At 32.6% G+C, this 11375-nt stretch overlaps 1 protein-coding gene across 1 annotated transcript; it reads left to right on the top strand.

Moving 5' to 3' along the window:
- Window positions 1–2124: 2124 nt before the first annotated feature.
- Window positions 2125–2567, top strand: LOC134700290 (complement C1q tumor necrosis factor-related protein 3-like). The gene has a single exon (XM_063561646.1). It carries the CDS (start codon window positions 2178–2180, stop codon window positions 2565–2567), a length of 390 nt encoding a protein of 129 aa, XP_063417716.1. The 5' UTR covers window positions 2125–2177.
- The last annotated feature ends 8808 nt before the right edge of the window (window positions 2568–11375 follow it).

Genomic DNA, 11375 nt, shown 5'->3' with positions numbered 1-11375 from the left:
TGGTTAAATATTTCTCAGTGTGTTTGAATTTGTTTATTAGCTTTTTGGTCATGAAAGTTGTCTTTTAATTAACTGTGCATTTGTATTCAGATATTGCAGATCAAATTTATCCGTTCATTGAGTAATCATACGTTTTTTGATTGAGTTAAGTCTGCCAATTGATATTTTATCGTATGTTTTTCTATGTTGTGATGTTATGCTATTGTTTCAGAAAAAGGGAGAAGGTTTGGATCCATTAAAACGTTTTTGTTTCAGAAAAAGGGAGAAGGTTTGGATCCATTAAAACGTTTAATCTCGCTGCAAATGTTTGCACCTGTCCTAAGTCAGGAATCTGATGTACAGTAGTTGTCGTTTGTTTATGTAATATATACGTGTTTCTCGTTTCTCGTTTTGTTTATATAGATTAGACCGTTGGTTTTCCCGTTTGAATGGGTTTACACTAGTAATTTTGGGGCCCTTTATAGCTTGTTGTTCGGTGTGAGCCAAGGCTCCGTGTTGAAGGCCGTACTTTAACCTATAATTGTTAACTTTTTAAATTGTTATTTGGATGGAGAGTTGTCTAATTGGCACTCACACCACATCTTCCTATATCTATAAAGCGCAGAAAACAATCGAAAATTGGTCTTCAACAAAGCGAGAATCCCACAATGACCCGGAGTTGGTTTCAACTGATCCTTAACCATGTATTATTTCAGCAAAAAATGGACGTCACATTAAACTCCAAAACATACAAAGAAACAAATATTAAAAACAAACTTACGAGAGTAATAAAGGTTAGAACATATATTTCCGTTTTTTAAACCTAAATCATAGTAGACTGTACATTTTGTGAAATATTTCGACGGTTTACTTGCACATTTTCAAATGTGCTAATACTTAAATTCAATTAGCAATTTTTACACTCTTCTGTAGAACTAATAAGGTATATGATACAGCGCCGACTGGACATCGCGCGAAATTACACGAAGGATTTTGTTCCAATACGTGGTTACTAGTATTGACATTGGTCAAAGTGGTCAAAACAGATTTCAATGTAGAATAAGATAAACATGTAGTCTACTTGGCTGGAGATCTAGAGTAGTCTCATTGGCACTCAGACACCATCTTCGTATTTCTATATCTAATCTTTTTGTAGAGATTTTGTGCCGTGAATCAAATTGTTTTTCTATTTTATTTTTGAACAACAGCAAAGTTGTTTAAAAATATGGTTAGGTGTCACTTTCACTCCGATAAAAGGAGTAGGTCCGGTAAGAGCCGATTTTGGCCTCAAATTTCAAGTTCATTTAACAAAGATTTTTGTCACTTTTTAAACACTTAAGTGTCTATTTCAATTGATTTGATTAGTCATTAAAAACGCTCCGATTTAAGCTTAAATATGAAAAATCTATCAAATATGCCAAAAAACGTCACTTTTCAGATTGTTTTTGACAAAAACGAAGGTGGCCACATCCGTGTTCATCCTCAACCTTTATGTATGTTATGTATTATCATCAAATACAACTAACATCTCAATATTATGAATGAACACGAATGCGGCCACTTTCATTTAAGACGAAAACTGTCTAAAATTTTACTAAAATGCTCAAATTGCGATAATTTAGAATGACTTAATGATGCCAGTACCAGATATATGTACATTGTATTGTCAAATAAAACCTATATTTATGTAGCAGAAGCATTCTACTTTCCAATAAATAACTAAAAGATTACAATTTCATAATTTTGTAAAACTGCTATATTTTGGGGACAGAAAGGAGTCTTACTGAACCTACTCCTTTCACCCATAAATTTCAAAATTAAACAAGCATCCAATATAATTCTGAAACGGTAAATGATTTTAAAAGTGGCGAGCTCTAAATGTGAATAGTGTTTCAAAACACTCATTTGAATTTCGAGTTCTTAATCTATTGATTCTCTGATAACCATCAAGAAGTTATAAAAAATCGGGAAATTCCAAACAGTCAAGACAAAGATCAAACAAAAAATGAAAATATTCAAACAATTTGAAGAAGTTTCATAATTTACTGTGGCATTAGGTAAACAACATATTTAACAAAGCATATTTGAAATCATGTCTCTTGTCAATACTATTCTTAATATACCCATTTTTTCTTTTTTAAGATAAACGACTCTTGGTAAACAACATTGTAAGTAATCGCATCGCCTTCTACGCTTATATGAAGAAAAACGAACCAATTCAACAGCACAAAACTCTTATATACGATGTCATCAAAACTAACTTTGGCAACGGGGATAACAACAACACAGGGGCGTTCACAGCGCCATCAAGTGGCGTTTATGTTTTGACCTTCACGGTTCACCCAGGAAGTAGTAGCAGCTTTGCTAGTGTAGACATTGTTGTTAACCATAAACAGGAAGGAGCTATATACTCTGACAGCAACGAAGGCACGCATGATCTGAATGCGGCGACTGCTGTTGTAGTTGTCTGGATGAACCAAGGCGATGTAAGCTTCGTCAGGACTTCCACAACGCACCCGGTCAGTGGGTCTATACGGAGTGATGATGGAGGAAGATCTAGTTTTGCAGGATGGAAAATATCCGATTAAATGTCATAATAATGAATTTGTTTTGCATTTGTTATTTAATTATTTAGTCTTAATTCATTTAGAGGTATTGATAAATTAGAAGTAGGTGAACTTCAATGAGAGATGTCTAAAAATTACAAAGCATTTAACCACCACTAGTTTAAAAAAGATCTGCCAGGAACACTGCACTCCACCATTTTAAGAAAACATAAATAACGTCAGCTGACATCAGATCGACTCGGACTTCTCTTGAACTTGCTTTGAAGTGTGCGTATTGTTATGTGTTTACTTTTCTACATTGGCTAGAGGTATAGGGGGAGGGTTGAGATGTCATAAATATGTTTAACCCCGCCGCATTTTTGCGCCTGTCTAAAGTCAGGAGCCTCTGACCTTTGTATTATTTAAATTTTAGTTTCTTGTGTACAATTTAGAAATTAGTATGGCTTTCATTATCACTGAACTAGTATATAGTTGTTTGGGGGCCAGCTGAAGGACGCCTCCGGGTGCGGGAATTTCTCGCGACATTGAAGACCTGTTGGTGACCTTCTGCTGTTGATTTTTTCTATGGTCGGGCTGTGTCTCTTTGACACATTCCCCATTTCTATTCTCAATTTTATTATGCATAGGAGGATTGAAACTGCAAACGCAGTCAAAACCTGACAAATGGGAATAGGAAATAATTGTTAAAATTAGAAGATAAGTTGACGTTTCTGGTATCAAACGATCCTAAAATCTCAGACTAGGGAACATGTTGCTACTGAATTGAAACACAGATACAGTTTTACAGTCAACAACATAATTTGTGGTGTTGACCATACACATGTCAATTTCATTAAATCTTTTTTAGGAAGTCTATTAGAGAAGTGTTTGTGTAAGGAGCACACCCTTATCAATGCAGTAAATGATTAACATAATAGTATATTACAATCCACTTCCCTTTTCATGAATGTGACCTACCAAATTAGACTATTTAACGGATTTTAAATGAAATGAACAACACGACAGGTACCACATGCGGAGCATGACCTGCTTACCCTTCAGTAGCACCTGAGATCACCCCCACTTTATGATGGGGTTCGTGTTGCTCAGTTTTTAGTTTTCTATGTTGTTTCTTGTTTACTGTTATTTGCCTGTTTGTCTTTTTCATTTTTGGTCATGGCGTTGTCAGTTTGTTTTCGATTTATGAGTTTGACTGTTACTCTGGTATCTTTAGTCCCTCTTATATACTGGTAGCATAAACGAGATTGAGATATGTAAATGCTATACAATTGGACAGAGGGTATGCTAGATCTGAAATATGAACAGTTGATTATTTGAAAGTTGATATCATCACACTTGAAATAGATACTAGTTGAAGTTGTCTATTTTTTGAAGATATCTTGAAAAAAATATCAAGATATGAAGGGGACTCTTTTATTTTGGAAGTATCTTTATACTTGATTGGGATTGACGAGATATAAGCTGACATTTTGGTGATTGAGTGGCAGAAAATCATCAATATAACCTTTGGTCTTCTTATCATCTAAGGAGGGGTACACAGATAGAAACAATTTGAATACTGTATGTCTGTTGAAACCCTACTCACACAACAGATATTACTAGACTAACACTGCAGAAGTTCCATTCTTGCTTCTCTCCCTGATCAGGTTTTGAGATGAAATGTTTGCAATTGAGAACAGATAATTTTAAGTGTAAACATTTCTATCAATTCTCATGTCAAAGATGACTGTATGTCTTGGAATACAGTTACTGATATGAGTGTTTTATATTATAGGTTATATTTGTATAGTTTTGGCACAATATTTTTGTATTTTGTTCGCATTAACATCATTTTTGCTTTAGCTTTCAAACGGTGTTGATTCTAAGACTACGAAAAACTCATATACAGGTGAAACCTGCGTCTGTCGTATATGATAATAATACGTGTATTATTGATGATGTTTGATTTATAAATGTAATCGAAAGTTATTTCTGATTTGTTCGACGTTTTACAAGCGATAGATGATTATCATTTGTGATTACATAGTGAGTATTTTCTAACCCGAAACACACATTATTGAAATGAAGTGTGATAGTATTAAATGAATCACATGATTTACTTAAAAGATGCTGGTAAATATTGAAAAAATCATCGAAACACTAATGATATAAACAGACACATTAAAAGAAATATGAGCTTTCTTAAGATTGATACATTTCTGGTAAGAAGATTCTAGCAGGGTAAAAAATCATTAGATGCATGTTAACCCGATTTTCAAAAATATTATTTTCTTTTAATTTGAATACATTTTCAAATTGTCATATGTTACTTTTAAAACATAATGTTGGTTATTATTGTCTCATTCAAATGTAGGACCAATCCGTGGAAACGTAAAGCGTCTATGTTTACTATACATATTTTCAATTTTCAATCAAGATTAAGATTGCCAAGATAACGATTTAAACTAACTTCGCGCAAATATATCAGTTATTAAATATTTTCAATTAAGAAAAAACATTAAGTTCAACTATATTTTGGTAAGTTCTTTTTTTTAAAATCGCTGGTTCCCTATTATTCAAAATATTGAATAAGTATTACAGAATACTAATTTGAAAACACGTACTCCAAAAATATGTATATAATACAGACGTGTATGATTTATCTTAGAACAAAGAAGTAAAAATTACACCATCTGTTGATCAATATGCTAAATCATATTCATTATAAATAAAAAGAAATACCTTCACTAATGAAAACGTTTAACCAGTAAAGGTTGGAAACAGCCTAAATCTGTACTCGACCAGTCTGAACTGGTAATACTCGATTGTAATCTGAAGAAAAAGTAAGATCACAAAAATACTGAACTCCAAGGAAAATTCAGAACAGGACATGTGTGTGTGGTTTTTTTTTTTAACTCGTATCTATTTTTTTTGGTGAATTCAAAAGCTCTTGCGAACAGAGTAAAGAGAATGTTTATATTTTGAATTTTTAGGAGTTAATACTCTCTGACCAGCTGTGATCTTTTTGACGATTAAGCCCTAAGAAACAGGAATAACTTTATACTCCACCGCTAATCAGATGAACTATTATATATTTCTTTATGTTTTTATCCCTTCTTGATATATATGTATCACCATTACTGCTGGTAATCCGATGGGTAAAAATCTGTTGAAGAGTTGTCATTGGTTCAGATGTACTTATAGATATAATTATTTCTGTGACTGTATCTTACATTAATTTGTAGGATCCTTTACTATAGATGATTGAGATGATCTGTAACAATAACATCTCCATGTCTTATATATCATGTACTGTAGTATGACACTAGATTAAAACTCACGAGGAAAGGTAACACACGGCCACCGAGAGCTTTATTATTGTAGAGCCCAGGTGGTTGTGTGGTCTAGCGAGACGGCTGCAGTGCAGGCGATTTGGTGTCGCGATATCACAGTAGCATGGGTTCGAATCCCGGCGAGGTAAGAACCAAAAATTTGCGAAAGCAAATTTACAGATCTAACATTGTTGGGTTGATGTTTAGACGAGTTATATATATATAATATGTATATATTTATTTTATTGTTGCTGTTGTCATGTCAGTTAAAAAGAAAATGATTTTTACAGTTAAAATGTAAATAAATGATAGAGGTAGTTTGGTCAAGTATGGTAAAGACTGGTCGAGAATTGCCCGAACTTTAGTTGAGTATAGTTTAGATTAACAAATAAAACGAATACAGGTCGAGAATTTTTTAAGCCTGTCTCAGACTTGTCGAGTTATAGTTCAGACTAGTTTCAATGTCAACGATAAGGGTCAAATGCAAAGAAGTACAGTCACTGGGGTCGAGTGATTTCGAGTAAAATTCATACTAGTCGAGTAAAAATAAATACAGTCGAGTACAGTTATAGGCCATTTCAGACTTTTACTGGGTTGTGGTGAATACGATGTCACCTACAAGTGTTAAATAACATATGTCTTCAAGAATATTTTTTTGTCCGTAGTTAAGCGCATAAATTAACAAACAAAAAATACAGTAAAGAAGAAAGTGTTTCGTCATAATCAAATCTACATAAGATCATTCTCAGCAATTACTCTTCCGTAATTGATCACATTTCAAGACGAAAACATAAGGATATTAATGTTGAATCAAAAGTTATCTGAATATACAAATTACAAAAAATTATGACAAAATATATTTAAGATGTGTTGACATAAGGGAACTACACGAATGTTCTATCTACAGTTATCCAACACATATAAACTACAGGGTGACAGACATAAATATTCTATTATCGCCATTCAAAATGTAAATAAGATTTGTGATTACATAGTGAGTATTTTCTAACCCGAAACACACATTATTGAAATGAAGTGTGATAGTATTAAATGAATCATATGATGTACTTAAAAGATGCTGGTAAATATTGAAAAAATCATCGAAACACTAATGATATAAACAGACACATTAAAAGAAATATGAGCTTTCTTAAGATTGATACATTTCTGGTAAGAAGATTCTAGCAGGGTAAAAAATCATTAGATGCATGTTAACCCGATTTTCAAAAATATTATTTTCTTTTAATTTGAATACATTTTCAAATTGTCATATGTTACTTTTAAAACATAATGTTGGTTATTATTGTCTCATTCAAATGTAGGACCAATCCGTGGAAACGTAAAGCGTCTATGTTTACTATACATATTTTCAATTTTCAATCAAGATTAAGATTGCCAAGATAACGATTTAAACTAACTTCGCGCAAATATATCAGTTATTAAATATTTTCAATTAAGAAAAAACATTAAGTTCAACTATATTTTGGTAAGTTCTTTTTTTTTAAATCGCTGGTTCCCTATTATTCAAAATATTGAATAAGTATTACAGAATACTAATTTGAAAACACGTACTCCAAAAATATGTATATAATACAGACGTGTATGATTTATCTTAGAACAAAGAAGTAAAAATTACACCATCTGTTGATCAATATGCTAAATCATATTCATTATAAATAAAAAGAAATACCTTCACTAATGAAAACGTTTAACCAGTAAAGGTTGGAAACAGCCTAAATCTGTACTCGACCAGTCTGAACTGGTAATACTCGATTGTAATCTGAAGAAAAAGTAAGATCACAAAAATACTGAACTCCAAGGAAAATTCAGAACAGGACATGTGTGTGTGGTTTTTTTTTTTAACTCGTATCTATTTTTTTTGGTGAATTCAAAAGCTCTTGCGAACAGAGTAAAGAGAATGTTTATATTTTGAATTTTTAGGAGTTAATACTCTCTGACCAGCTGTGATCTTTTTGACGATTAAGCCCTAAGAAACATGAATAACTTTATACTCCACCGCTAATCAGATGAACTATTATATATTTCTTTATGTTTTTATCCCTTCTTGATATATATGTATCACCATTACTGCTGGTAATCCGATGGGTAAAAATCTGTTGAAGAGTTGTCATTGGTTCAGATGTACTTATAGATATAATTATTTCTGTGACTGTATCTTACATTAATTTGTAGGATCCTTTACTATAGATGATTGAGATGATCTGTAACAATAACATCTCCATGTCTTATATATCATGTACTGTAGTATGACACTAGATTAAAACTCACGAGGAAAGGTAACACACGGCCACCGAGAGCTTTATTATTGTAGAGCCCAGGTGGTTGTGTGGTCTAGCGAGACGGCTGCAGTGCAGGCGATTTGGTGTCGCGATACACAGTAGCATGGGTTCGAATCCCGGCGAGGTAAGAACCAAAAATTTGCGAAAGCAAATTTACAGATCTAACATTGTTGGGTTGATGTTTAGACGAGTTATATATATATAATATGTATATATTTATTTTATTGTTGCTGTTGTCATGTCAGTTAAAAAGAAAATGATTTTTACAGTTAAAATGTAAATAAATGATAGAGGTAGTTTGGTCAAGTATGGTAAAGACTGGTCGAGAATTGCCCGAACTTTAGTTGAGTATAGTTTAGATTAACAAATAAAACGAATACAGGTCGAGAATTTTTTAAGCCTGTCTCAGACTTGTCGAGTTATAGTTCAGACTAGTTTCAATGTCAACGATAAGGGTCAAATGCAAAGAAGTACAGTCACTGGGGTCGAGTGATTTCGAGTAAAATTCATACTAGTCGAGTAAAAATAAATACAGTCGAGTACAGTTATAGGCCATTTCAGACTTTTACTGGGTTGTGGTGAATACGATGTCACCTACAAGTGTTAAATAACATATGTCTTCAAGAATATTTTTTTGTCCGTAGTTAAGCGCATAAATTAACAAACAAAAAATACAGTAAAGAAGAAAGTGTTTCGTCATAATCAAATCTACATAAGATCATTCTCAGCAATTACTCTTCCGTAATTGATCACATTTCAAGACGAAAACATAAGGATATTAATGTTGAATCAAAAGTTATCTGAATATACAAATTACAAAAAATTATGACAAAATATATTTAAGATGTGTTGACATAAGGGAACTACACGAATGTTCTATCTACAGTTATCCAACACATATAAACTACAGAGTGACAGACATAAATATTCTATTTTCGCCATTCAAAATGTAAATAAGATTGCAAGACTCGCTAAAAAAACAAAATATTTTGTTTTTAATTTAGAAAGTTTGTCACTTCATGATGTATCTCAGTCTTTATCAAGACTTTATTTATTTTTTCGAAGTAAAAATTATCGTTCTCTATATTATACTGCATGTACATTCCATTGTAAAGCACTATCCAAATATTCACGATCTACTGATTTTTGGTTATAGAAAAACATGGTATTTACCATTTTTACCGATAGTTATTTTATATCAGCAGAGTTTTAAATAGTCCATATATTTTGATCTTGTGTTTTGCCTACAGGTTCAACATGTTTTAATGCAGTTCAACAACGTATGTATGAAAGTAAATTTCGGGTAGCCAAAAACTTTTATATTAGATTCCTCAAAAAGAGTAGAAATATTCAAAACATCATCTGCGTATCATCCATACTTGTCTACAACAAAACGGAGGTTGGATGTTGTTAATATTTTGCACTCTTGAACTTTATAAGATACTCTGGATACGCTTGATTATCTTGAAACATTACATATATCGTTGGATTATTTACATCATCGACTGTACTATCGTACTTAGTAACATATATATCTTTCGGTGGCTCTTTCATATTTTGTTCCCCTTTTCCATATCTTCCTACAAATACACTACATTTGTATAAAAGTTTATCACCATTGGTGTCAGGAACAGAATATGTATCCCTTGACGAGATTGCTGGGTCTCTGGCAAAATATACTCCATCGCCGTAAAAACATGCTACAAATAGAACGATCCATATTTGTATTTATACTCACACTACTATATCGACGGTTCTTTTCATAAGTGAGTTAAATTATATGATGAATATCTCATTCATGCAGCAAACAAGCATCTATGTTATTCTATTTGTGAGTGGACTCTCTATCTTGATAAGTTTGTTTTAACAAAAACAAATAAAAACAAAAACAAAAATAGGAGACTATTTAAGTTTATATAAAGTCGAGCCTCTAACTTTTGTTGCAGAAAGCTCGACAAAGGGATAGTGATCCGGCGGCTGCGGCGGCGGCGTTACCTCACTTCTTAAAAGTTTTATATTTCAAAAGGTAGAAAACCTGGATGCTTTTTACTTTGTATATAGATGCCTCATGTTACGACATTTCTGTCAGTCACTATGTCATTGACCTCATTTTCATGGTTCAGTGACTGCTTGAAAACAAACTTAAGATGTTTTGTAATGTTAAATTTTCTCTTATTATAAGTAATTGGATAACTATTTTTGGTATGTGCGTACCTTGCAAGGTCCTCATGCCCGTCAAGCAGTTTTCACTTGAACTTGACCTCATTTCATGGATCAGTGAACAAGGTTAAGTTTTGTTAGTCCATATCTCAGATACTATAAGCAATATATCTAGTATATTCAGTGTATGGAAGGACTGTTAGGTATAATGTCCAACAGGCAGGTGTCATCTGACCTTGGTCTCATTTTCATGGTTCAGTGGTTTTAGTTAAGTGTTTGTGTTTTGGTATGTTTTCTTATACTATATGCAATAGGTCTACTATATTTGGTGTATGGAATGATTGTAAGGTGGAAATGTCTAGCTGACAGGTGTCATCCTACCTTGATCTCATTTTCATAGTTCAGTGGTCAAAGTTAAGTTTTTGAGTTTGGGTCTATTTTTCTAATACTTTATGCATTAGGTCAAATATATTTGGTGTATGGAAATATTTCATGATCTATATGTCTGTTACGCAGGTTTTATTTGACCTTGACCTCATTCTTACGGTCCATTGCTAACTGTTAAGTGTTTGCGTTTTGGTCTGTTTTTCTTAATTTATAAGCAGTAAGTCAACTATATTTGTTGTATTGAAGAATTGTTTGCTGAACATGTCTGCCTGGCATGGTTCATCTGACAATGACATCATTTTCATGGTTCATTGATCAATGTTTCGTTTTCTTGGTCAATGTTGAGTTTATGTGACAGTTGTAATAAAGTTTTATATTTAGGTCTATCAACATAATATCAATGATTAGTAAAGAAGGCGAGACATTTCAGCGTGTACACTCTTGTTTAAAAATAGAGACAATCTTAATAGACCTATAATCTAAACAACAGTAGAAAACGCATAATTCCTAATACATTTAATACATTACTTGTTCAACTGATGATTATGAATACCTACTATCTAACATCAAACATCGTAAATTCGAAGACCAACAATATAAGATTTATGTACTAATATTGGAGACTTTTGAGCAGTGAATCAGCTCGAACGAGCTTCTGATGTATCAAGGCA

Source organism: Mytilus trossulus, unplaced genomic scaffold (genome assembly GCF_036588685.1).
Source record: "Mytilus trossulus isolate FHL-02 unplaced genomic scaffold, PNRI_Mtr1.1.1.hap1 h1tg000128l__unscaffolded, whole genome shotgun sequence".
In the NCBI taxonomy this organism is placed as follows: Eukaryota; Metazoa; Mollusca; class Bivalvia; order Mytilida; family Mytilidae; genus Mytilus; species Mytilus trossulus.
The sequence above is the reverse complement of the archived record's forward strand: the minus strand, read 5'-3'. Positions and strand labels throughout refer to the sequence as shown.

What these genes read in the sequence shown, in the direction of transcription:
- LOC134700290 (XM_063561646.1), top strand. Translation starts at nt 2,178, where the DNA reads ATGAAGAAAAACGAACCAATTCAACAGCACAAAACTCTTATATACGAT.